General features: G+C 46.3%; 2 protein-coding genes and 1 long non-coding RNA gene across 3 annotated transcripts; 2 read left to right on the top strand and 1 right to left on the bottom strand.

Annotated features, from left to right (window-relative positions):
- Positions 1-581: 581 nt before the first annotated feature.
- Positions 582-2,085, bottom strand: LOC100756685 (interferon-induced transmembrane protein 2). The gene is made up of 2 exons (XM_027409019.2): positions 1,471-2,085; positions 582-911 (listed from the first exon to the last, which is right to left on the bottom strand). The coding sequence occupies exons 1-2, from the start codon at positions 1,714-1,716 to the stop codon at positions 723-725; spliced, it is 435 nt and encodes a 144-aa protein (XP_027264820.1). The 5' UTR covers positions 1,717-2,085; the 3' UTR covers positions 582-722.
- A 145-nt stretch (positions 2,086-2,230) lies between these two features.
- LOC103159626 lies at positions 2,231-12,053 on the top strand. Its single transcript, XR_003484020.2, has 3 exons — positions 2,231-2,731; positions 11,143-11,294; positions 11,966-12,053. It is a non-coding gene; the product is annotated as an uncharacterized LOC103159626 (long non-coding RNA).
- Positions 12,054-23,888: 11,835 nt separating this feature from the next.
- Positions 23,889-24,969, top strand: LOC113834953 (interferon-induced transmembrane protein 1-like). The gene is made up of 2 exons (XM_035442121.1): positions 23,889-24,074; positions 24,949-24,969. Exons 1-2 carry the CDS (start codon positions 23,889-23,891, stop codon positions 24,967-24,969), a joined length of 207 nt encoding a protein of 68 aa, XP_035298012.1.
- Positions 24,970-27,221: the final 2,252 nt, after the last annotated feature.

Here is a 27,221-nt window from a genome sequence, read left to right as displayed (position 1 = left end):
CGCCAGGGTAAGCAGCATCACCTCCAGGTGAAGGGGAAATATAGGAGCTGCGACCCCTGCAGAACTTACTGTCATTTGGTCCTCCCTACTAGTGTTCAAAACCATGAGGGGCATTCTTGAATCCCCACCTACTCCAGGTGCCTGTATATACACCTGAGTGTTGTGTGGGACAAGAAAAGAGTGAAGGCTACCAAGTCCATAGCAGTACACCACTAGTTGTATGCAGGTCACACAAGGAGACTGAAGTCATATCCGAGAGGCCACCATGGAACGAGGTCACAGCTTATCTCGGCTAGAGGTTTCTTTTCCCTTGAGGTAAGGGACTCTGGGTGTCTTTCACTCTTGAAGCCTCCTCTGCTCAGGGTTCTCCACCCTTCCTGGGTACCCTGAGGCATGGTGTCAGGCTTGGATGGTACTCAGAATCCCTTTGCTGAAGCAGCCAAAACCCTACAGAGGGTACTAGTCAGTTGCTGCCCATAGCAGGAGACCAGAAGCCTACCAAGGTAAGGACGCTCTGCTCTCCTCAGACAGGAAGGGTGCACGTGAGCTCGGTACAGAACCACAGAACAGAGTCACAGCCAGAAGTGTCACCGTGCATACTTTATTGGATCCACTGTGGACAGATATATATGAAAGTAACATTTGCATATGCGTAGGGTAAACAAAGGGTGAAGGCCTCAGCCTGGGGCGGGCAGCCATGGACTGTGGAGCACAGGGCAGGACTAGAACCCAGAATGTGGCACTCTTTGTGAAAAGGCTTGAATGACTGCCACAGAGGTGGTGGAGACAATAATGATGCAGATAATGACCATGAGGACACTGAAGATCAGGGAACTGATGTTGAGGCACTTGGCAGTGGAGGCGTAGGCCTGGGCTCCAATCACATCGCCCACCATCTTCCTGTCCCTGGACTGAAGAAGACCAAATGGTAAGGGGCCCTGACGCAGGCCAGCTGAAAGTCAGGTGCTCTGACTCAGTTCCGCTATGTCCTCCCTGCTCACTGCAGCCTCACTCCCTTAGGCCAGGGACCCTCCTCTCTTTTACACACACACACACACACACACACACACACACACACACTCAAACTATACAGGAGGCTCCAGCATGGGCCACACACAACACTTTCCACACAGCTTAGGGCCCCAGTATTCAGGGTGAAGGGACATTCCAGGAATGGGGCGGGGAAAAGTCTGGCCCCAGAAACTCCAAGCAGCCTCATCCCATCAGACTATTGGAAAGTCTCCAAGGCAGACGGATACACAGACAGACAGACAGACAGATAGACAGACAGACACACACACACACACACACACACACACACACACACACACACAGGAAGGGTGCACACGAACTTACTCTCTTACATGAAGGACAGTCCCCCCCTCCACCCCCCAGGTGCCATCTGAGTAAATGAGCTTCGGGCTCCCACACACCTTCTTACACTGTCACTCCCACCTCCGCCACACTCACCTTCACAGAGTAGGCATAGGCAATGAAACCCAGGCAACAGAAGTTCATGAAGAGCGCGTTGAACAGGGACCAGACCACATGGTCAGGCACAGCAACGTCTCTGGGCATGTTGATCACGGTGGTTCTCACAACAGCTGAGTTGTGGGGTTCCCCCAGCTCGGTCACCCCGTACTCCTCTTTGATTGTCTCATAACTTGGGGGAAGTCCGGCATTGTTGGTGTAGAAGGCTTGGGAATTATGGCTCATGGTACTGACTCGAACAATCACCCCTTCTGGAGGATGGCTGCTGCTACCCTGGCTCTGTAGGCCCTCCCTTTCTCTGGCAGCTTCCTTTTCCTGTTGGTGGGATCGGCTCTAGAAAGCCTTACTGTAGAGAATTGGCTGGGTTCTGAAGGGGGCGGCACTAAAACCTTGAGGATCAAATTACTTCAGGGCTGGATGGCGGTTAAGGTGCAGAGACAGGCAAGCTTCCTGGGGCCAAGAGTTGTCTCAGGGCCAAAACTTGCCTCAAGGTCTCCACCTCCTGCTTAGAAAAGGAGTACTGGAACTTTCCCCAGGTCTGCAAATCTCCCCAACCCAGAATAATAGTTGCAGCAGCTCTCTGCGCTTGTTCAGAGCCACAGCCAAACCAAACCCAAACAGCCCTCCACTCTCACATCCCTTGAACAACCCTAAATCCGGCCTCACAGTGAGGACCTCTAATGAAATCCATGCCTCCCCCGCCCCCGAGATATGAGGCAACTCAGTTTTTCTTGGGCGGTCAGTGGAGGAGGGAGGAGCCTTCCAGCCCAGGGCCTGGCTGCTCCTGGCTAGCTGAAGAAGGAAAATTCCAGTCACTTGGCTGCAGCCTGGGAACTTATGGAAGGCAGATGTTTTCTTGCATGTTATGAAACAGCCATTGCAGAAGTAAAATCTGTAGAAGAATGGCCACACAGGGAACTCCATGTCTGTCCTGGAAGAAGCAATGAGGGAGATGGTGACTGCTAGAACAAGGAAAGTTCCTTTGCGCTCAAGGACATAACAAATCAGTTGCCACTTTAACCTGTTCGGTAACTTCTCATTTGTTCCCCAAGTTTCATCCTGCGGGGCAGGATGGATAAAGGAGGGGGGTCAATAAACCTAACTCCAGAGCCCCTGTTCACCTCTGAATGTGCAACCTTCACCATCAGAGCCTCAAAAGCTGGAGCAGGGCACATCTGTAATCTCAGCACTGGAGAGATGTAAGCAAGAGGAACCGTTCAAGGTCATCCTCAACTACTCAGTAAGTGTGAAACCAGCCTGGGCTACATGAAATCTTGCCTCAAATAAATAAATAAACAGTAAGTAAAATTTTAAAAAATGAACAAAAAGGGGATTTAATGTTTCTTCTAAAAGATGTGCAATGACCAACAGGCTCCAAATTCTTGGTATCAAGAAAATGCAGGTCAAGGCAGAGGCAGGTGGATCTCTGTGAGTTCAAGGCCAGCCTGGTCTACAGATCAAGTTCCAGGGCAGCCAGAGCTACAGAGAAACCTTGTCTCACCGCCCCCACCCCCCAAAAAAGAAAAAAAAAATGCAGTTCAAAGCCCTGATGGCACATTGCTCATACCCATTGGGTATTCTAGGGAAAAGCAGATAGCCATTGTGTTTTAGAAGCAAAGAAAGCAGAACTGTGATGCTGTGGACATTGCAGGAAGTGGGGAGATCTCAGCTACAACCCAGGATCCCACTTCTGTGTCTGTCAGAGCGAAACATGTCTATGTGTAGCATGTACTTACATCTCACGCCCACAGCAACTTTCATAATGACAGGCAACAAATAGAAACAAAGTAAATGTCTATCAACTGACAAATGGAACAAATGGGCAAATCCAGAAAATAGTCGTTAGGCCACAAAAAGGAAAGAAAGCCTTGATATATGCTAAGACATGGGTGAGCCTTGCAAACAGTACTTAGGAGGACAGAAATAGGTGAGTGGTTCCCAGCGACTAGAGGGGAAAGAGAATGGGGTAAGGTGTCTTTGGGTTTTTTGTTCTTTGTGTGTGTGTGTGTGTGTGTGTGTGTGTGTGTGTGTGTGTGTGTGTGTGTGAGAGAGAGAGAGAGAGAGAGAGAGAGAGAGAGAGAGAGATGGTAATTTCTAAGGCTTAGCTCTGGTTCCCAGTGAGTCCTGTGTATGTCCTCTTTCATGTCTCTGACTGTGGTGCTTTGAATGAAAATGGCCCCCATCGGCTCGTATCTTTGGATGCTTGGTCTCCAGTTAATGGAACTGTTTGGGATGGATTCAAGGGTGTGGCCTTGTTGGAAAAGGTATGTCACTGGGGATCAGCTTTGTGATTTCAAAAGCCCATGCCAGGCCCCTGTCCTCTCTCTCTCTCTCTCTCTCTCTCTCTCTCTCTCTCTCTCTCTCTTTCTCCCCTGCCTGTGGATCAGGATATAAAGCTCTCAATGCCAAGTCTGTCTTCTTCCTGACATGATGATCATGGACTAACTCTCTGGAACTGTAAGCAAACCCCAATTAAATGTTTTCCTTTATAAGAGTTGCTGTGGTCAGGGCTGGAGAGATGGCTCAGCAGTTAATAGCACTGACTGTTCTTCCAGAGGACCTAGGTTCAGTTCCCAGCATCCACATGGAAGCTTTTAACTGCCTGTAACTCTACCTCCAGGGGATCAGACACCATCACTCAGACATACATGCAGGCAAAATACCAATGCACATTTAAAAAAGTAAATGAATCATTAAAAAAAAGAGAGAGAGTTGTTGTGGTCATGGTGTCTCTTCACAACAATGAGACAGTAACTAAGACACTGATCTTTTCCAAATGCAATCCAAACTAGCCTAATTTAGCCAGGATCTCTCCCACCTTCATTAAGGAATCCAAAAGTCTCTGTGTGGCATTTCACCTAACCTAGAAAAGTATCCATATCATTCTAACCTTTAGGGAAAGTTCTACATCTGGATCTTAGCACATCCCTGAACTAGTGAGGCTCACACGCAGAATTCAGTTACAGCCAGGTTAGCTTCCATTGCTGGACCTGAAGGAGAATTCTGCAGGACAAATCAGGACACTTACAGGAAAGATGGGGGAAGGACCCACCAGAACTATATATAACCTTTTTGTTAGAGATAATATCTCTCACAGTGAGGTAATCAAATAGAAGGGATAAAAACCCCATAACTATGATAAGTTGCAAAAGATAATAATAGATGGCTTCTGAGAACCCTGATATGTTTTTAGCTGAACCCATGGGCAAATTTGTAAACATGGATATTGAGAGTCAGAAAGGCCAAGCTGTCCTGGTTGTACATTTTATAAGACAAGCCTCTCCAGATAGTGGACAAAAACTGGACCAAGAGTTACAATTCCATTTTGCACTTTTTTTTGGGGGGGAGGAGGTTAGTTTTTTCAAGACAGGGTTTCTCTATGGCTTTGGAGGCTGTCCTGGAACTCGTTTTGTAGACCATACCAGTCTCGAACTCACAGAGATGCTCCTGCCTCTGCCTCCCAAGTGCTGGGATTAAAGGCATGTGCCACCACTGCCCAGGCCATTCTGCACTTTAAACTCTCAACTTGGGGGCCTTCCACTGGGCTCAGAAAACAGAATCAACCAGTACCAACCTTCAGAGATAAGTGTAAAATTTTACCCGACTTTTAATCCTACTGCCTCTGCCAGAGCTCAACACCAAGGATCCCCTACAACACGTCCATGTACCTGCAATGCTAGGTCAGACCTATACGATGCCACGGTTTCCCAGCCTGAGGCAGCGTGGTTCACAGGTGGTAGCAGTTTTATGGTGGCAGGAAACAAGCTGTCAGGGTATGCTGCAGTGAGACTCAAGTCACAGAATTTGAGCTACTTCCAGGTAATTAATTCCAAATCAGCCCCAAAGCAAAACTTGTCCTGACTAGGGCTGTCCAGCTGGTGGCAGGAGTGACTTAAAATCTGCACAGAGTTGGACTGTGCTTTCCATGTGACCTGTGTCCTTGCAGCTAGCTAGAGCGGACCGGCTGATTTAAGATACCCAGGTGCTGGTCCTTGTAATGGTAAATCTTTCTGCCTGCAGCTGGAGTTCCGCCCACCATGTGGGCGGCCAAAATAACACTCGGAGACTTATAATAGGTACAAATGCTGCTGGTCAATGACTAGGATTTCTTACTGCTAGCTCAGTCTTAATTATCAACCATAACTACTAATCTGTATATTTATAAACTTATCTTATTGAAGACGCTGGCTGCGCACGTCCATTCTTCTTGGGATCACATGGCGGCGACTGTCCTTACTACATTGCTCAGAATCCTCCTCAACTCCTAGTCCCAGCTATCTTGTCCAAGTAGAGCTTTATTCAACAACCAATGAGGTAAACATACACAAAAGGACATTCCCCTCAGCCTGGCGTTGGTGGCTCACGCCTTTAATCCCAGCATTCTGGAGGCAGAGGCAGTTTGATCTCTGTGAGTTTGAGGCCAGCCTAGTCTCCAGAGTGAGTGCCAGGATAGGCTCCAAAGCTATACAGAGAAACCATGTCCCAAAAAAACCAAAACAACAACAACAACAAAAGGACATTCCCCATCAGGTCCTAATAGTCATCACCTTGACTCCAACATAGGCGACTACCATACAATGCAAGACCCATTTTAAAAACATAACCAGGAGTGGGGCTGTGGTGGTGCACACCTTTAATCCCAACACTCTGGAGGCCAAGACAGGTGTATCTATGAGTTCAAGTCCACCTGGTCTACAGAGCAAGTTCCAGGACAGTCAGGACTACAATGAGAAATCCTGTTTTGAAAACCCAAAAAAAACAAACAAAAACAAAAACCCAGAATATTCTGTCCATTTTCTTGGTTGAACAAGTTGAACTGGCAGCGTGTCTAAGGTTCAAGGCTGCTTACCTTCCAACCCCACTCTCCTATGTCCACAATATACTACTCTGAAAACCCCACAGACCTCAGATTAAGACTTTTCAATTGAAAGATTTTATTTTGCTGAGAGAAAAAGTTTTAAAAGATTTTAGTTCACAGAGAGAAAAAGTTTACCACAGGCCTTGGCCATTACAAGGAAGTTGGCCCCAACCCCGGGCACATCCTATGGTTTAGACGGGGGCAATCGCCAAGACAACCCTCTTTGGGTCACACCTGGCTGGCCAACAGACAATCAAGGACTTTTCAGGGTACGTTCTGTGGTTTTTCCTTTGTAGAAAAGCAGGTCACACCTGGGTGACCACTCTAACATGAGATCATACTTTGTAATCAATCACTTTGTGCCCTTGCCTGTATGCTGATGTGCAGTTTTTTTCCTATATAAGGAGCTTGCACCCCATGCTGGGGTGTGCAGCTTTCCCGATATTGCTGACACCCAAATGCGCATTCGTTCAATAAACCCTCTTGCCTTTGCAGCTCTTGGTCTGGTTTCTGAGTCTCGGGCGCTCCTCGGGACCCTGTGCCCCTTAGGGGCCTGGGGTCTTTCACAATCAGCCCAGAGGGTTACTTTCAAAGCACCCCCAAAAGACTGTTGTTCCCTGACTCCTGTTAATATCTGGAGAGGTTTGGTTTACAAAGAAACCAATCACAGGATGTAAATTAAGCCCAGGACAAAGATAGCATAATTAAAGTGGCAAGAAAGAGGTTTTAGGAACTAAGACTTTAAACCTGGTAGAAAAGCTAGCTACCCTGGAGTTGTCCTAGCCAGGTCTATGCTCTATTTTGTTTAAGATACTCTAGAATTTTGATGTTTACACTGAGTTTTGAGAGACTTTTCTCTACGTTTCTGTGCTGGCTAGTTTTTATATCAGTTTGGATTATCTGGAAGAAAGAACCTTAAGGAAATAATTGCCTGGGGTCACATCTGTAAGGCAACTTCCTGATGGATGACTGATATGGAAGGGCCCAGTTCATTGTGTGTGGTGCCATCCCAGAGAAGGTGGTCCTGGATGGTATAAGGAAGCAGGCTGAACAAGCCAGTAAGCTGCACTTGAAACACTCATACATTACCTTAAGGTGAGACTGTGGAGGTATTTGTTGTGTCCAGCATCAGGACCTCCAAAGACCACCAAGAGAGCAGATCCAATACAAAAGCAAAGAGTCTTTTTTAATTATTCCAGCTTGCTGGGGCTGACCATTCTACACAAAGGCAAGATGGCTATGATCCCAAGAATAAGGTAGGGGATTCTTTTAAGCCTCACTAAGGGGAATGTCTAAGGAAGTTAGGTCATTTTAGATATGATTGGCTTAAGCAAGAACATATTAGTATGTTCTAAATTGGCTGGGGCTAGTCAGGAGCTGGTCAGGGTTACAATTTTCCATTTTGGGGAAGGTCTGGACAAGTTCCAGGCCCTGTCCTTAAACTTTGTGGCTTTTCCTCAGAAACTGCTTGGTCAATCTCTCAGGAAACTGAAGCCTGATCTCTGAGATAAGACTGGGGCAGCCTGTTATGGCATCTGCTGGGTCTTCAGTATTTAACCCAGCAAAGGTAAAGAACACATTTTTTCCAGAGAAATTCACGATAAAGGAACATGAGCAACACAACTATGAACAGGCCCCTGGCACAATGTCACCACCCAGCTTTCTGGGAAAGTTGAATGTTGTCGAGTCTCTAGTGTGTATGACCTCCAAGATCTCTTCAAGGTAATCAATGGTCTTCATTTCAAAACAAATGTACTGAAGTGAGGGTCCACACCTCACACCTTTAATCCCAGCACTTGGGAGGCAGGAGCAGGCAAAGCTCTAAGAAAGAGTTCAAGGTCAACCTGTTCTACCTAGTGTGTTCCAGGACAATCATAACTATATAGAGACCCTGTCTTTTGTCTGATGTTTGAGAAAGGGTTTCTCTGTGTAGCTCTGGTTGTCCTGGAATTCACTCTATAGATAAAACTGGCCTTGGACTCGGAGACCCATCTGCCTCTGCCTTCTAAGTGCTGAGATTAAAGGCATGCACCACCACCATGGGGTTCACTGGTTTCTTTCTTATTGGGGTGCATCCATGGACTGGCCAGTGACTGCCTCCTAAATAGCATTAAAGAGATAAGCCCCAATCCATTTATTCGATCCTTTTTTTTTTTCTTCTCCTTCTACCACGTAGGCTGGGGGTAGAGAAATCAGGTGGTCAGGCTTAGTGGCAAATACCTTTTCATAGTGCTGATGCCATCACCAAGGCTGGTATCAGACTCACAACACTACTCCTGCCTCTGCCTCCCAAGGGCCATTCTCCAAACAGATGCTGTCACGCCCATTAGATTTTATTGGGTCCCTTTTAAAGTAGGTTTACAGAAGAGAGACAATAGGGCAATAAGGATATGCAGAAAAATCTCAAAAAAAAAAAAACCCATTATGTTGTCATCACATGATGGGGGAGTCAGGAAAGGTCAGGGTATCTCAAAAACAAGTCAAGGTCATGGGTTAGGGAAGGTCAGGTTCCAGGGAACAGACTTAAAAACAGCAACTCAGATCTTGTAGTAAATGGAAACTTTTGTTTTTTCCTTTTGGTTTTTCAAGACAGGGTTTCTCTGTAACTTTGGAGGCTGTCCTGGAACTCGCTCTGTAGACCAGGTTGGCCTCAAACTCACAGAGCTCTGCCTGCCTCTGCCTCCCAAGTGCTGGGATTAAAGGTGTGTGCCACCACACCCAGTCTATGGAAACTTATTTTTAACAATACAGCATAATGGCTCCTGCTTTCAAAACAGATTCAGGCATGTTCCTCAGTACGTTTGTCTCTTTTTCAACAAAAAAATGTGTGTGGAAGCTGGGAACCTTTAATCCCAGAACTTCAGAGGTAAAGGCAGGAGGATCTCTGTGAATTCAAGGCCAGCTGGTAGTGGGCATCTTGTTCTGCCAATAGATTTGAGGTACCAGCCTTAGGGTGTGGCTTCAGTGTGGGGATGTGATCCCTTATAAGGAAGAGGAGGGGTCTGGCTCTCTCTCTTTTGTGTCGCACATTGGGCACCAAGTGAGGAAGGGTTATGGAAGTCCTGGAATGCCCAAATAAAACAATAACAAATATTTATTTGGGGAGCACTCACACAATGAAGGTAAATAGCAGCAGTGGTCTTCTACTCCTGGAAGCACAGGATGCTGGGATGCATGATGCTCAGACCACCACCCAAGAGAGAGAGCCAGACCCCTCTTCTTCCTTATAAGGGATCAGGTCCCCACACTGAAGTCACACCCTAAGGCCAGTATCTTAAATCTATTGGTGGAACAAGATTGCCACTACATCAGCCTGGTCTCCAAATGAGTTCCAGGTTTGCTAAACCTTGTCTTGAAAAAAACCAAAAAAGAAAAAAAAAGTATGTGTGGGTTCTTTATATTTTGCATCCTGTTTTATTTATTCATTTAATTTATATATAGACAGGCTCTCACTATGTAGCTCTGGTTGGCCTTAAACTCACAGAGATACACTTGCCTCTGCCTCCTCAGTGCTGGATTTAAAATCATGCCCATCATGCCCAGCTACTGTGTTCATTTTATTTTCATTCATTTTTAAAGATTTGATTTTTATTTTCCGTGTAGCAGTGTTTTGCCTGAGTCTACGCACCACATGTGTTCCTGGTGCTCAGAGGAGGGCGCCAGATTTCCTGGAACCCTTTACAGATGATTCTGAGCTGTCATGTGGGTGCTGGGAATTAACCCTGGTCCTCTTCAAGAACAGCAAGAGCTCTTAATTCCTGAGCCATCTCTCCAGCCCCTAGCTTGTTGAATGCTTATCAGATGTGTGAACTTGCAGGGAAGCCTGTCTGTTAGTAGCTGTCTATTCTAAACTAGATAGTGTGTATGGGTTAGCTCAGTAGAATCAGGATATATTGGGAGAGAATAGCTAGACTAGCAAGCATTAGCTAGTGTTTTCTCTTCATGTGTAGCTGGGCCTAAGATGGCTTGAGGCACCTTTGGAAACGAACCATCAGATTTTTATTTCTAACAGTTTATTAACCCTCCCTAGTTTCCCAGAAGATTGAGGATCTTAGGTAGTGTGGAGATAGAACTTAATTTTAAGACATTCACCCACTCACCGAGCGATACTGGAAACGAAAGCCAGACACTATTGACTGTAGAGACCAGGAGAGCCAAAGGAAGGAAAAGTGTATTCTAGGAAAAAAGGGGTTGTTACCTCAGAGACGTGTTCTGTTTCAGTGGGGATGCCTCTATATACCCAGTGAAGGTGGCCACTAGAACCAGTGGTTTTTGTAATGGATTGACAGGGACTTAGCAAGAGGACCTAAGGACCGAGGACTCCGTAAAGGTAGATTAAGCCTCAGGATGAGTGTGACAGAGTCAGCTATGATGGAGTGGTGCAGCAACAATGGAGATGTTGAAAAGACTGCATTTTTATTTACTCAGAGCTAAAAAAAAAATTAGTTTGGAAATAATAAGGCATGTGTGTGCATATGTGTGTATATGTGCATGCAATGTGTGTGTTGTATGAAGTATGTGTACACATCTACATGTGTGCAGAGGCCTGACGAGGATGTTGGGTGTCTTCTGTCACTCTCTACCTTTCTTATGGGAGATAGGATTTCTTACTGAACTCTGAGTTTGCCATTTTTCATTTAGGCTGTATGGTAATTTGAAAGAAACTGGAGTTGTACTACTGGGAGGTGTGGCCTTACTGGAGTAGGTGTGGTCTTGTTGGAGGAAGTGTGTCACTGTGGAGGCGGGCTTTGAGGTCTTATATATGCCATCTCTCTGGCCTCTCCCATATCTAGCTTTTGACATAGGTGCTGCGGATCTGAACTCATGTCTTCACAATTACGCAGCAAGTGCTCTTACCCACTGAGCCGTCTCCCAGCCGCAGAATACAGCAGCCTGAAAAGGTTGCTATGACAGACAATCAAAGGATTTTCCTGGAAAAGCACAGGTAAGAGTGCCTGAAATCTTTCTTATTGATTTTTAATTTTATGTTCATTGTCGTTTTGCCTGCATGTGTGTCTATGTGAGGGTGTCAGAAGCCCTGGAACTGAAGTTACAGACAGGTGTGAGCTGCCATGTAGATGCTAGGAACTGAACCCAGGTCCTCTGGAAGAGTAGCCAATGCCCTTAACTGCTGAGCCATCTTTTCAGCCCCATAAAAATTTTGAGTTTATAGAAGTTTATAGTTTTGTTTATTTAAAGTTGGTCCTTAATGTTCATTTTTTAAAGACTTTATTCTATTTGTTTATGTTTGTGTATTGCAGGGAGCAGGCAAAAGTGCCTTGGCCTGAGTACTGCCATTTTGATTTCAAACTCCATTTTACCTGCAGGTGAAATAAAGTTCAGGTTCCCAGGCCCTAGGGGAGCTGAGAACTTTCCAGTGGCAGACCAACCTCCTTCCTAAACCATAGAAATAGTCATTATGCATCTTTAGTTCTTTTGAAACATTGTGGCTGTTCCTAGCCACAGAAGGAACAAATGAATCTGATTGGTTGACTGAAAGCATTGTATACTGATGGAACATTCAAGGAAGCCCCAATCTCTAAATTCTGATTGTAACTTGGCCACAAATGTTTATGATTTTTTTAAGCTTAAAACTCTGCTTCTGCCCCTGCGCAGGACTGCCAGAAGAAATGAGGCTCCCCAGCTCTGATCAATCAGTGACCTGACTATGTGCCGAATTATTAAACTCTTGAGAACCAATAAATGTTGTCTCTCTCCTTCCTCGTGGCATATAACAGGTTAGGTTTAACAGTAAATCTGTGTGAATATATCCATATATGTGTATTGGTGTGTGCATAGGTGCCTAAAGACCGAAGTGGGCATCTTCCTCCATCATTCTACCTGTTCCTCTGAAGGAGGGTTTCTCTTGATTGTGGAGCTTGTGTCTCAGCTAGGTTGGAAGCCAGAAAGCCACAGCAATCGTCCTGCCTCAACTCCCTCCCCACAGTGCTGAGATTACAGACATTTATAGGGAATGCCCAGCTTGTTTAATGGGTGCCAGGATCTAAGCTGTGACCTCATGACTGCATAAGAAGTACTCTTAACTCTTGAGCTGTTTCTCCAGCTATTGGTGTCCTTTAGGAAAAGAAATGTTAAGTTTTCCATTGGTTTGCTGTTTCCCAAGGCTCTCTTGTCTTTTACTTTGAATACTTGTTGGAAATTGGATTTTATCCCCACAGGTGAGTACATTTAGTAATTCCTTACAGTTTAACAGTTGTTGGAGCATGTTATAAGACCTGTAAAGCTTTTTAAATTGGCTAAAGATGTTCATATGAATGAACGTCTATACAGGTCATTAGGAATATCAGGTTTCCTAACTGAACAAGTTCATGATGAGACATCTAGGCAGTGACTGATCAATTTTTATATAATATTATCAATTTTTATACTTCCCATCTAGGTGTTTAAAAGACAAGTAGGGGCTGGGATTAGGGGCACACACTTTTGATCCCAATACTCCTGTGAGTTCAAGTTCCAGGACAGCTAGGACTGCATAGCACTGTGGTTCTCAACCTTCCCAGTGCTTAATAACATAGTTTAATGCAGTTCCTTACGTTGGGGTGACCCCCAACTATAAAATTATTTTTGTTGCTTCTTCATAACTGTAATTTTGCTACTGTAATGAATCATAATATAAATATCCTACATGCAGATGGCCTTAAGTGACCCCCATGAAAGGGTAGTTTGACCTCTAAGGGGGTTGTGACCCACAAGTTGAGAGCTGCCGACATAGAGAAACCCTGTCTCAAAAAAATCAGAATAAATAAAGTCAAGCAGGTGGCCAAAACTTACCCTTCTCTCTATTATAGGTAGCTGAGACTCTGTGGCATTATTTACTGCTAGGGACTTGTGCCCTAGGATCCTCCATTTTCCCTCTCCCACTGTGCCAGCTGAAGTGATGGCCAGGATCTTGCTGACTGTGTGGATTTCCTCCAATATATAGGAGACTCTTCCCCCTACTCAGGGACTTTGCAGCAGGTGTGCATGGGTGGGGAGGTTGGGGGGGGGGTTCCATGGCCTTTCTGATTGAGAGCACAGATGACTTACCAGACTTCTAGGGCCCTTTTATAGGGGGCCCATTATCCCCTTGGCCCCAGTTGACCTTGGAGGACAAAGTCTTTTTTGTCCCTATATCCTCATTGGCTTTGGCCTGTATGTTTTGTTTGTTGAACACTCAGAAGGAAGGTTTTACCAGTCATAAGGAGAAAATAATACATTTTAGTTTTAACTTTCATATAACAGACAAAGCTTAGATAAAAACAGAAATTTTTAAGCAAGTTCTGGTGTTGTTATTACTCAATTCCACAAGTACTTCAACTTCTGGCAAACTCAGCAGGAAACACAGTTATAATGACACCAAGAACAAATCAATATGCGTATTTTTTTGAGACAGGGTTGCTCTGTGTAGCCCTGGCTGTCCTGGAACTTGCTCTGTAGACCAGGCTGGCCTTGAACTCACAGCCTGCCCACTTTCTCTCAGATGCTGGGATTCAAGGTGTGAGTTGCCACCAACATCAGAAATCAGTATCTTGAAGGATCCCTTTATTTTAAACTGAGAACAAGATTTTTAGTTTTAGACCAGTGCACTGAGTTTTAGTCTTAGTAACTATAAACAAAGAAATCTGGTTATTTTGCTTTAGGAAAACTCTTATTTTATCATACAAAAATTCATCTTAAGCACATTTACAATTTGCTAAAAGAGTTGAATCTAAGTCACATTCATAGTACTCATTTTGTGCTAGACACTGATCTTAATACCTAATAACCATTTGTCTCTGACTCAAGTTCCTAGAAAACAGGTTCCCAGCAATCGTGGCTCTTTGATCCCCACCCAGAAATGTGCAGCCATGACCATCTACTTTGTTACAGTATGACTAACTACTTATTTTGGCTTGCATAACCCACTTATGCAGATATTCAATAACTATTTTTGGGGGGGTGGGAATTTCAAGACAGGGTTTCTCTGTGGCTTTGGAAGCTGTCCTGGAACTAGCTCTTGTAGATCAGGCTGGTCTCGAACTCAGAGATCTGCCTGCCTCTGCCTCCCGAGTGCTGGGGTTAAAGGCGTGTACCATCACTGCCCAGCATTCAGTAACTAATTTAAGGTCACCTGGCTGCCTAATCTTGGCAGAGCAGAACAGCTCTTTGGCTCCCGTCCCTTGCTTGTGCAGATAACAAGAACTTCCTGTGGTTTTCACCTTTAAAAGCCCTGCTTTCACTGGCTTCTGGATTAGAGACTGCGGCCCTGCCAGCAGCTTTAATAAATTTGGCTAATTAAAATCTGAATTGAGTCTGAGGGTTTTTCTTTTCTCGTTGGTCTCAAACTCTATAACAATGGAATAAGTTAATTACCTGTCCACACGTTGTGAAACTGTAAAGTTTTGTCTGTCTCTGGTTCTAGGCAGGCTGTATAGCTGCTTGGATATATATATTCCTTTTATATTTTTCTCTTCTTGGTCCCCCAAAAGTCTAACAGTTACATTCCAGCAAGAGATGGTCAAGATAATAAAGTTTATTATTTACCTCGGATGGTAAACTTAGAATTTAGTGGAATGGCAGAAGGGAAGACGCAATGTGCCAAAAATTCTTGTATGTTAAGTCTGTAATTACAACTTAGAACACAAAAGACATCTGCTCCCCTGAAGAACTGGGATACAACAAACTGCTGCTTTTGCCCAAGGGTCAGAAGGGTAAGAAAAGAGAAAGAGGTGACATGGACAGGAGACTTGCGACTGGGATCAGTGATGGCAGGCTGGAGCAAGGTGAGATACGGGGAAGGGAGCATGTACCTGGGTGATGCTAAGGTCTTCATTAGCCACCTCAGGATGGGGAAGCATGTCCTCTGAGAAAGGACACTGCTTTTACTTGTTCCTTGAGTTACCTAATGGGAATGTCTCGAGCAAGTATGTGTGAGAGAGTGTGTGAATGTGGACAAGGGGGGGGGGAGGGAGTAGCTGGGAAGAGTTCTACAAGTGGGGAGGAAGGAGACTGGGAAGAGACAAAAGTCAAAGATGGGGAGGAAGGAACAAAGTTGACAGGTAGAGGGGTGGCTGGTATTAGACAAGGTGGAATGTGTCCAAAGGGAGAGTCATGGACGACGTCATATAGGGCTGAATTTGAGAAGGATAGGTGAGTATCAGAGAATCCAGTAAGGCCTAAATGGCATCCCTATCAAAGATGAGGGTCTGAAGATCAAAATTAGGCCAATTATTGAGAATGCACTCCAGAGGTGAGTTGGGGGGATGGAGGGTAGATCCATGGATGCTCACCTAAGAGGCATCCCTAAAAGGCAGTGGGTACCACCTTCTGGTGCTTTCCGTGGTGAGATATAGTCTCAGTGCATTGGCTTGGCTGAGATGTGCCTTAGACTAGGGTGTCTCCTGAAAATAAGGACTCTATCAGCACACAGAGGTAAAACAATCATCCCAGAGCCTGTTAGGCATCATTGCTCAAAGGGATACTCACAAATCCAAAGTATCACATATCAGTTGTGAGGGAGAAAGTGAAAACCCGGTGACCCATAGTTCTCTCAGGGGAGGAAGTGTGATAGGGATGAGAGGGACATGGCGGGCATAAGTGTCAGTCACATGCTCTGTTGACTCACTCCGATGAACTGCCACTGCCGACCCTGGGTTGCTTCACCAACAGTTATGAAAGAATTCACGTTGCCTCTCTGGGACACGCATCTGAGGATTTACCTGCTGGGTTTTTGTCGGTTTTTTTGTTTGTTTGTTTTGTTTTTCTTTTCAGTGTATTTTCTTTCTCTAAAAAAATTGGCTTATCTTTTACATTTTTATTCTTTAATTTTTAAAGATTATTTTATTTCATGAAAATGGGTGTCTTGCCTACATGTATGTCTGTGTACCACACGTAACCCTGGTATCCACGGAGGCCAGAACGGGTGTCAGATCTCATAGAACTGAAATTACAAACAGTTGCCATGTAGGTACTGGGACTTGAAACAAGGTCCCCTGGAAGAGCAGCCAGCTCTCTTAACCCCTGAGCCATCACCTCTCCAGTCCTCGAGATCTTATTTTTGTCTTTAATTATGTGTCTATGTGTGTTAGTGTGTACTGAGCGCAGTACCTAAGGAGGTCAGAAGGGGGCATCAGATCCTATTGTGAGCTTCCTGACATGGGTGCTGGGAACCAAACTGCAAGACTGCTGGGCCTTTTCTCCAACCCCAGCACTTTTTCGTTATTGAATCTTTTCATCTAGATTCCAGTCTGATAAATACTCCTATCCCTGAGTGTGATGGCTTGAAATAAAAAGGGGGTGACACTATTGGAGGTGTGGCTTTGTCAGAGGAAATGTGTCACTGTGGGGGTGGGCTTTGAGTTCTATATTGAAGCTACTCCCAGTGTCACAAACCATTTCCTGTTGCCTACAAAGTATAGACTCTCAGCTACTTCTCCAGCATCACATCTGCCTGCATGCTTCCAGGTCTCACCATTATGATAATGGACTGAACTTCTGAACTGTAAACGGGCCACCAATGATTAAATGCTTTCTTTATAAGATTGTTGTGAGGCCACCCTGGTCTACAGAGTGAGTTCCAGGACAGCCTCCAAAACAATACAGAGAAACCCTGTCTCAAAAAAAAAAAAAAAAAAAAGAGTTGTTGTGGTCATGATGTCTCTTAGCAGCAATAGACACCCAAACTGAAACACTGGGCCTTTGGCTCCCCATTCTTGGCACGTGATCAAACCCAAACAAAGATGGTAGCATTCATTGCCTGGGAACAGCCAATCAGCACAAGCCAACTGCTGGAGCCCTGCCTGCAGGTTTGCCTCCTTGTACCCCAACATCCTCTGGCCTGGCCGGAAGTCTCTGCTGTCCTCCACTGACCCGTCCAGCAGGTCCAGTTATTCCAGGGTCTCAAGAGGTACTGCCTGAATCATGGGCGAGAGAAAGAAAGGAGACCAAGCAAAATTCTGTTGTCAAGGTCTCACTCTATTGAGGGAATAATAAGACTTATATAGGGATGTGGCAAGGAGGGAGTGTAGAGGGAGGGAGGGAGGAGGGAGAAGGGAGCAAGGCGGCTGGCGGTGGGGCTCCCGGGATGGACCTCGGGGCCACATGGAGGAGGAACTGGGAGGGAGCAGGGAGTTAGTGCACCTGGTGTTTTGCATCTAAAAAATCTAAAAAATGCCTGTTACCTGAAAACCTCCTATATTTTCCTCGGAGCTGCTTATCTCTTCCAGGAATTGAACAGCTAGTGGTGGCAGTTGCCAGGTGGCAAGTCCTTCAAGGACCTGTAGTTTCCCACCACTCTGGATGGCCCCTTGACTTATGGCTCCCAACATCTCCCCCTTTCCTTTATTATGACGAAGTGCCATGTTATTGGGTCAGGACCCCTGTCTTAGGACAACTGAGGGGTTGCGTCCCTCTCTCTGGCGCCATGCCCGTTGAGCCGGCCTCTACGGCCTCTGTATGGCGTGCTATCCATCGGAGGGTCCCTCAGGCTCCTGTCATTGAGTATCCTGAGGGATACTCGTGGGGAGGAGGGATCAAGGCCAGACCTATTAACTCCAGGCTGTCCAGGCTGTCCAGGCTGTCCAGGCAGGCAACGAACGGCAAGCTTACTGATCTAGTGCGGCTAGCGGTTAGTGGGGTCGAAAAAGGAAAAGAAAGGGAAGGATAGAGGGGTCAGGGGCGTGCTGTTCCAGTCAAAACATGCCAGGGATTCCAAGGCGTATAGGCTGGGGTGTGTAATGAGGAGAAGTCAAGGGCTCTCGGAGGCTCTGTCAATTCCTCCATCAGTTCTGGTTCCTCAGCTACCTCTAAATCCCATGTCTGGAGGCGATGGTAGTGAACGGTAACAGGCTCCTTAATCATGGCATCCATCTGTGTCTTAACAAATCTGGTTAGTTTTGCAAAGGCCCAAGGGCTGAATGACATAAGGAGGAGGAGACCCATAAGGGGTCCCAGGACACTTGGCAAAAGAGTTGATAGCCAGGGAGAAGTAGAGAACCAGTTCTCATACCATGATTCTTGTTGTTCCCTCTGTTTTTTCCTAATTTCTAGGTTAGTCTTTACTTTCTCTATGCTGTCTTGTACCAGTCCAGTCTTATCCTTATAAAAACAGCATTCCTCTTTAAGAGCTGTACAGAGGCCGCCTTCTTTAAGAAAGACAAGGTCAAGACCTCTCCTATTTTGCAACACCACCTCAGATAGAGAGACCAATGAGTCTTTTAAGTTTTGTAATCCTGTTTGTAATTCCTTTATATCTTTGTCCACTGCCATAGACAGTTGTGCATATTGCTGTCTAGAGGTGACGAGGGAGGCTATCACCGTCCCTTTCCCTGCAGCTCCTAGTCCTAAAATGACAGCCAGGGTAATGGCTGAAATAGGTTTTCTTTTCTGTCGAGACCTTTCATCACCCCCTCCCAAATTGGGAGGAGGTCTTCAGGGTCATGTATAGATAAGCAAGTTGGACAAGTGCACAGTAATCGCATTCATGTAAAAACTGGACAGTAATAATGTAGGTGGTGAGTCCCAGAGAGCAAGCAAAATAAGTTCCATCAGGTGCAGCTACATATGTAGATGACTGGCTAATGATGATAGTTTGGTTGCACATTGGCTGTAAGGGTTCTGGGAAATGGAGTTCTGGTCCTCTAATACAGAGGCCTTTGCCTGAGACCTGACTTAAGGTCAAGCCCTCATGGTTCACGGAATGCCACCTTAGTGAGTAAGTTTCATTAGTGAAGATAAGGTTTTCGAAAGTCAGCATGCCCTCATAGAAGGGCAGCCGAGGGGAAAAGCAAATCCAGCATTCCTGATAGCGAGAATTATTAAGGGACTGTAAGGCTAAAGCAGAAGCATTTACCATGGATAGAATGAGTTCTGCTGAGGAAGCAGGTCCTTGGGGTAACATGGGTTGAAAAGTCGTGGTGTAGATAGAGGAACTTACTGCAGCAGGGAGGCTCGAGGGGCGGGCAGTTTTAGGGAGTGCGCCATGTAAAACTGTGTTGGGGCCCATCGCTAACGTCTGAGCCCGGGGAACAGATTTTATTAGTTTTATCTTAAAGGTTAAGCCAATGTCTCAACCCAGCCATTATACACGAAGTCCCCATTCCAGCCCCCTAGAGTTGGCCCAGTCATATCTCCTTCCTGGGTCTGTGAAAGAAATATTTAGGGGGTTGCACCATCCCTTGGTAGGGGAATCAGTATAGCACAACCTGGTGCGGGCAGCCTCTTTTGAGCTGGGAATTTTCCTTTTAACTGTAATAAGATCCCAGCTGGATGAGGGATTCCACTATGTGTCTCCAGTGGTCTCACAGCTCCAGGAGGCACAATAAAAATCAGCAGAGAGCCTGAATTTTGTTACTAGGGATCTATTTCTGTGGGAGATTCCAGGACAAACATATATGGGTACGTCAGCTGTCTTTGTCCTGGATCTAAACATCCTGCAGTACCAGTCTGGTGGTACCCTTGAGGGGCTACCTCCAGTGGGAGGAACTGGGTGCTTAATCCCCAGGAATCGTGTGCTCCCATGGCAAATCTGCAGAGATCTACCTCTAGAGGGTCGAATTTAGGGCTGGGACCCATGGATGATGAGGAGTTAGCAACATCTCCGGCCTCATTTATAATTTGCCAGGTGAAATTAAAGATCTGGTAAGGGGAAGCATTCATCATTTTTACCACCTCAAATGTTATCCAGATCCAGAAGAGGAAGTGTCATCCTTTTTTTCTTTGGTCCCTAGGTGACATCTAGAAAAGAAAAGGAGAATTTTTTCCTCAGGGTTGGTTTGCCCTGGGTGGGTTATGCAATTTCACCAGGTGGCTCGGGGAGCCATCTGGCATTTTGTGCTCGAGTTTCATATATGTAGGCATGTCCTTTGCCCCATATGAGCACAGGGTCAGGCCCTTCCCAGGTCCCTTTTATGGGATCCTTCCAGAGTGCCTGGGCATAAGTGGTCTGAGTGGAGGGGTGCCATAGTCTATCAGCTGCTGAGCGTCCTTGATCGTCCAAGGACAAGAAATTTAGCACAAACAGAGCATGGGCCAAGACTGTTTTGGCATTACCCTTGATTGAGTAGAGGGTCTCCTGGCTCATCAACTTGGCTATTGTGTGTTTAAACGTCTGATTGGCACGCTCAACGATGTCTTGACCTTGTGGGTTATAGGGAATACCTGTGCGATGTACAATTCCCATTTGACCACAGAACCTTTTAAAAGCTTGGCTGATATATCCAGGTCCATTATCAGTTTTTAAAATCTTGGACTGGCCCATTACCGAGAATGTAAGAAATAAATGGGAAATGACCTGTTTAGTGTCCTCTCCTGTCTGGGCAGTCGCATACAAGAAGCCACTGTATGTATCAACAGTGACATGTACAAACTTAAGCCTTCCAAAGGAGGGGGCATGTGTAACGTCCATTTGCCACAATTCTCCTGGAATTAATCCTCGGGGGTTGACTCCTGTGTGGGGTTCTGGTAGGAAGGTCACACAGTTTTTACAGTTTTTGTCAACTTGTCTGGCCTGTTCTCGGATGATATTGAACCTATGGCGTAGAGTAGAGGCATTAAGATGATGGAGAGAATGGGCTGTCTGGGCCTCCTGTATGGGGTTTGGCAGAGATACTGACATGATTAGTCGAGTTCCCCGATCGGCCAATTCATTTCCTTGTGATAAAGAACCAGGTAGGCCAGAATGGGCACGGATATGGCCTATAAAAAAGGGGTGTGCACGAGCTCTGAGTAACTTCTGAATTCTAAAAAATAACTGAAATGTGGGTGTGATAGGCTGAATAGTGGGCACCATTTCAAGAACCTGTAAGGCTCTCACTACATAATGGCTGTCAAAAAACAAATTAAACTCCACCTGACTAAACAAGGAAAAGATAGTAAAAGCTGCAAACAATTTAACCAATTGTGCAGAACGATAGGGGGTGTCAATAAGATAAACTTGATTATTAAGTATGTAGGAAGCCCTTCCGTTACTTGAACCATCAATGAAAATAGCCATGGCTCCGGGGAGGGGCTGTAAGCGTGTCTGTTTTAGGAAAATAAAGGGGGTAACATTAAGGAACTGGACAAGCCTGTCTCCTGGCATATGATTATCAATTTTTCCAGAATATCCAGTGGGTAACAACGTCCATTCCTCCTGTCTCTGTTGTAGCCAGGCAAGTTGTTCCTTGGTGTAGGGGGTGACAATAATATCGGGGTCACAACCAAAGTACCTGACCGAGGTGCCAATCCCTGAAAAAAGAACCTGGCTCACTAGGAGCGGATAAGGGGGGCAAAACCTTAGATGCTGTAGCTGGGGCATGTATCCATAGGAGGGGATGAGGCTCCTGCCACAACAAGCCTGAGGGCATATAACTAGTGGAAAAGACCAGCAAATAGAGTGGTTTAGCGGGGTCAAAATGCCCCGTGCTCTGCTGGGAGATGGCCTCTTCTGCTTTTATAAGTGCCATCTCCGCCTCAGGCGTAAGTTTTCCAGGGGGAACAAGGGTCGGGGTCCCCCTGTAGTATATCAAATAAAGGCTTGAGGTCGCCCGTTGTAAGGCGAAGATAAGGGAGCAGTCAATTAATATTACCAAGGAGCTTTTGAAAATCATTTAAGCAGCACAATTTATTTCTCCTGATATGAATTTTTTGTGTAACGAGTAGGCTTGGAAAAAAATAATAATAAAAAAAAGAGTAGGCTTGGTTCTAATTGAAATCCCAGGAACAGGAAGGGATAGCAAGTTTGAATTTTCTTGCATGTACGCAGAGCCCTCCCCCCCAGGGCTAGAGTGGGCTGAGGGAACGGGGAAGGCCGGTCATTGGTATGACAATGGTCGCTACTTTTGAAGGAAGTCAGCAAGAGGCAAGACCTCTCAACATCGAGTTCAGGGCTCTGAATGACGTCCCTGAGAAGAGCCCAATAATTAAGAATAACTTCAGGAACACTTTTTGGGTTCAAGGACCTGTAGTTTTCCACTGCTCTGAATGGCCCCTTAACTTATGGCTCCCAACACTCCACAACGCATTTCATCACCTGAAGATTTTAAGCTGCTCCTCTTGGACTTCAGCTGGTCCGCTTTACGGGTTTTCGGTAAATGTGATTTCCCAGAAGGTGGTATTTGATGCCAGTCATGTCTTACATCTGAAATGCCAGTTGTAAGTAAAAATTAAGTGCTGATGGCTTTGAAAAGTTTAAATCAGGTTGCTGCAGACTCCAGGGTCATCAGAGGTAGAAATGGACACGAAGGCAGAAGGCAGTTCTCAGACAAGGTTTTTATTAGGGACTTTTCCTTCAGAGTGAAAAGGGGAAACAGCATGGGGATTTAGGAGGATGGGGGATGGCTCTGTTGCTTCCTATCTTTTAGGTGAATTAAGGAAGTAAGGATGCCTCTCAGCACTCTGTGGGGACTTGAGTCAGGGGTATCACCCCGATGCCAGTATATTCGAGAAGGTTCATATGTGCTGTGAAGACTAACGTTGCTTATCAACTTGACTGCAACTAGAATTAACTAAAACCCAAGCAGGTGGACATGCCTGGGAGGGAATTTTTTTTTTTTTTTTTTGGTTACAAGATCCACCCTAAATCTGGGCCACACCTTCTGATGGCAATCTACATAAAGGGACTCGGAAGAGAAGAAGGAAGCTTTGCTTTTTGCCTGCTTGCCCTCACTCTTACTCATCTCTCCTCTTCCTGGGGCATCCCGACTAGTATAGAACCTACTTCTTCAGGGTTCCAACGTAACTCTCTAGTACATCCATGAGACTCTAACACCAAATTCAGACAGCTGACAAGTTTGGTCTTGTGAACAACTACTGGATCCTTGGCCTTTCTGTCAGGAGACAGCCACCTTTGGACTCCTGAGACCACAGCCTGTAAGTTGTTCTCATACATCCTCCCCCGCTTTTTTGTTTGTTTGTTTGTTTTTTGTTTTTTACCACTTGTAACTGCTTTGGCCAGAATTAGGGGTGCAGTCATCTCTGGGGAAGTCCAATCCTATAAGCCTTTGTTTTTCTTTCAACTTCAGCTTCTAGAATGAGTGTCCCACAAAGGCAAAAGCAGATTAGCTGAAAACACAGAACTCAGAGCTCTCGGCCCTGTTTGTGTAGAAAATAGATGATAGACTCTCTGACAGTTGTTCCCCACCATCAAGTTGTTGTTTGTCACAAACAAATGTACGAAAATGCCATCATCCCTCAAAGCACACTACAAAGCAATCATGCCGCCCCCTTCTACTTACTGTAACCCACGCACTTGGCATCACTGATGTCATTTTTTCTCCCCAGTGGAGGGTGAACTGCTGGCCCTCCAGCCTCTGGGGATTCAGGGTTAGAACATCTTGAAAGGGCCTAGGAGTAGCTTTCCCAGAACACACCCCCAGTGGTAACTTGAAACAATTATTTGTTCTTAACTCCCCAGTCCCTAGAAAACACCAATTTACAAACAAACATAAGGAAGTAGTTTTCCTAGAATCAGACCCCGCTGGGGAAAAGGCAGGCCCACTATGTAGCAGCCTTCAGACAAGCATGAGCCTTATTTCCCATCCCATCTTTATCCACAGCTCTTAATATCATCCAAAGGCAAAAGATGCCTAAGGAGCACCAACAGGTAGTTTTCCCCGGGGGAACCCACATCTCAACTTCTGCAACAACCACCACGATCAACATGCCTGGAGAGATCTCCCAGCCTGATCATGTGGTCTGGTCCATGTTCAATATGCTCTTCATGAACTTCTGCTGCCTGGGTTTCATAGCATATGCCTACTCTGTGAAGGTATTGTATGTGAACCTCAAGTTTTACTTGCTCCAGTGGTACCTGGGGTGAGGGGGGGGGAATCTTGGGTCAGTGTGAGAGTTTATATGTATTATCTCGTGTGTGTGTGTGTGTGTGTGTGTGTGTGTGTGTGTGTGTGTGTGTATGTGTGTGAGTGTGTGTGAGTGTGTGTGAGTGTGTGTGAGTGTGTGTGAGTGTGAGTGTGTGTAGTGTGTGTGTGAGTGTGTGTGTGAGTGTGTGTGAGTGTGTGTGTGAGTGTGTGTGTGTGTGAGTGTGTGTGTGTGAGTGTGTGTGTATGTGTGAGTGTGTGTGTGTGTGTGTGTGTGTGTGTGTGTGTGTGTGTGTGTGTGTGTGTGTGTGTTGGGGGATATCCAGGTAGTCACAAGGAGGTGCCTGGAGATCCCTGGGTCAGGACATCTCTATCGTAGCCTAGAGCCTTCCTGGTGCCTGGAATGTCCCTTCATCCTGAAGACTAGGACTCCAGGCTGGGTAGAAAGTGCACAAAGGGCTCATAGGAAACAGGGGGGTGGGTGGCCAGTGCTGGGTCTCCCTGGAAAGTCTTTTTTTTTTTTTTTTTTTTTTGGTTTTTCGAGACAGGGTTTCCCTGTGGCTTTGGAGGTTGTCTCTTATAGACCAGGCTGGTCTCGAACTCAGAGATCCGCCTGCCTCTGCCTCCTGAGTGCTGGGATTAAAGGCGTGCGCCACCACCGCCCGGCTTCTCTGGATAGTCTTGAGTGTGTGAAAGTGGAGGAAGTTCCCTGGCCTGAAAAGTAAAGGGAGACTCTGGGAAGATGCTGGGGAAACGGAATCAGAACACTTGTCGCTCACTTGACTGGCTCCAGGGCCTCTGACTGTCGGGTCTTCCCCAGTCTAGGGACAGGAAGATGGTGGGTGATGTGACTGGGGCCCAGACCTACGCCTCCACTGCCAAGTGCCTCAACATCTGTGCTCTGGTCTTCAGCATCATTGTGGCCATTGTCTTCATCATTGTTTATGCCACCATCTTGTCACGTTCTCACGGAGATTCTGGAGCCTTCTAGCGCTGCCTGTGTCTCCCCCCCCCCCCCGCCACAGCTGCCCCACACCCTAGTCTTTACCTCACACATAAGTGATTGTTCACAGTGGATTCAATAAAGTGCACGTGCTGACAACTGTGCTGTGACTCTCTGTTCCTGAACTAATACTGGTCTGAGCTTATCATGTACCTTCCCAGTCTGAGGCCAGCAGGACATCCTCAACTAGGCAGGTTTCTGGCCACGTGCAGTGGGCAACAGTTGACCAGACTTTTCAGTGTGTGTGTTTGGGGGGTTATGAGCTTTGCCCACTTCTGGCTCCTTGTGTCCAGAATGCCCAGAAATGATAGAGAACAATGATCCAGGGAGTGTCCAGTCCACTGATGTGTTACCAGCTGAGATTCCTATCTACCTCTCCAGACAAGCCACATCCCAGGGTTCTATGAAGACCTCTGAGTTGAGGCTCTGAGCTTCTGGTCTGAGCCCATCATAGCACACTGGGTTCTCTGATGGTTCTCTGAAGTTCATCTTCTGCCCTTCCCTCGCCTTCTGACTTCCAGCAACAACACGTGTTTATTTCAGATTCTAGGGTGAGCGGTTTAGGATGGGGGCCACACAACACCCTTGTTACTTGATTTGGTGAGCAACAGGCAGCAAACCCAAAGGAAATTCTGCAAGCTTATGGGGAGTCTAGACTCCTAGCTCCACCCTAACCTTGGTTGTGCAGTAGCATCCTTGTGCAGAGGGGCCTCTCACCCTCCCCTAGTGGATCTTGCCACAGACCAGACCCAGGTGTGGTGGTGGCCACATTCACACTTGCACCTCAAGTTTGCAAGTCTCTTGGAATCCCCAGAGCAATGCTGCCTGGTCTTCATCTCGATGGTGCCCTCTCAAGAGTACTTGCTTTCAGTTCCCAAGGTCAATCCCTCGGCATCTACCCAGCCTTTCCCCGAGTCTATAGAACTTGCTCTCACACTCTGTAATTCCTTTTCTCCTAAGCCACCACAGTGGGTTTGAATATATCCAGAATTCCTAGGGTAGAACATGGGTCTGGGGTCCCCTTGGTGCCAATGTGGGAAATGCTGCAGAGGGTTCAGCCAGTGAACAGGCCAGCGTTAACAGGAAGGGGTGGGGGATACTTGGTTCAGAGTGACAAAGCCCCTTACTTGTCCAGGACTCAAACTTGTCTTCCACCCCTGACTGGCAGAGTAGATCGGCCAGCAGGGGAGTATAAACCACCCATGAGGGATCTATTTACCCAGCCTCCCTTGAGGCCCAGCAGAGTGAGAGGAAAAGCAGAGGGCAGGCTTCAGAAGTGTGATGATGCTCTACCCTCTGCATTTAGGAGCTCTGTTTCCTAGGCCAGTCACCCCCCAGTACTTTTTATGTCCCAGAAACTTCCTGATCCTAAATTTTGTCTTTAAGGGAAATAGCTAGATACTCAGAGGAGACAAATAACGGGGGGCCAAATTATTTCACAGCAGAATAGCAGGAAGAGGGAAGAGTCTGGTGAACTTCTTGCGTAAGAACTCAAGTCAGAACTCATCCCAAGGCCCCTACCTCCTATTTAAGGTGGGGGTCCTGGGACCATTCCCTGGCATGGGAGTCTCTTCAGTGATGAGGCTGGTCAACAGCTAGACAGGCTCCACACAGCCACCCCCAGAGCACCCCTAAGCCTGCACTCACTGTGGGAGCCATCTGTGCTGAAATTCATGGCCTCTCCTGGGCTGATCTGCCACAGGTATGGGTTGAGGAGGAGCTGCTGCTCCTTGTATGTCAGGGAAAGAAGGATCTTCCAGCTCAGGGTCTGGATGCTCCTGACTGACTGAAGAGGGTCTATGTTGGGAGACTGGAAAATTCCAGTTACTTGGCTGAAACCCGAGAGTTCCTGGAAGGCAGATGTTTTCCTGCCAGTTGTGAGACAACCATCATGAAGTGAAGCCTGCACGAGATGGCAATATGGAGAACTCCAAATCTATCCCACAAAACCAGTGAAAGGGCTTACTGAGGTAAAGGGCTGGAAAGATGACTCGGTGGTTAAGAGCGTTTGTTGCCCTTCCAAAAGACCTGAGTTCAATTCCCAGGCCTACATGGCAGCTCACAACCATCTGTTACTCTAGTTCTAGGAGATCCA

The sequence above is a fragment of the Cricetulus griseus genome, chromosome 3 (genome assembly GCF_003668045.3).
Source record: "Cricetulus griseus strain 17A/GY chromosome 3, alternate assembly CriGri-PICRH-1.0, whole genome shotgun sequence".
Taxonomy (NCBI): domain Eukaryota; kingdom Metazoa; phylum Chordata; class Mammalia; order Rodentia; family Cricetidae; genus Cricetulus; species Cricetulus griseus.
Note: the sequence above shows the minus strand (reverse complement) of the source record. Positions and strands in the feature narration are given on the sequence as shown.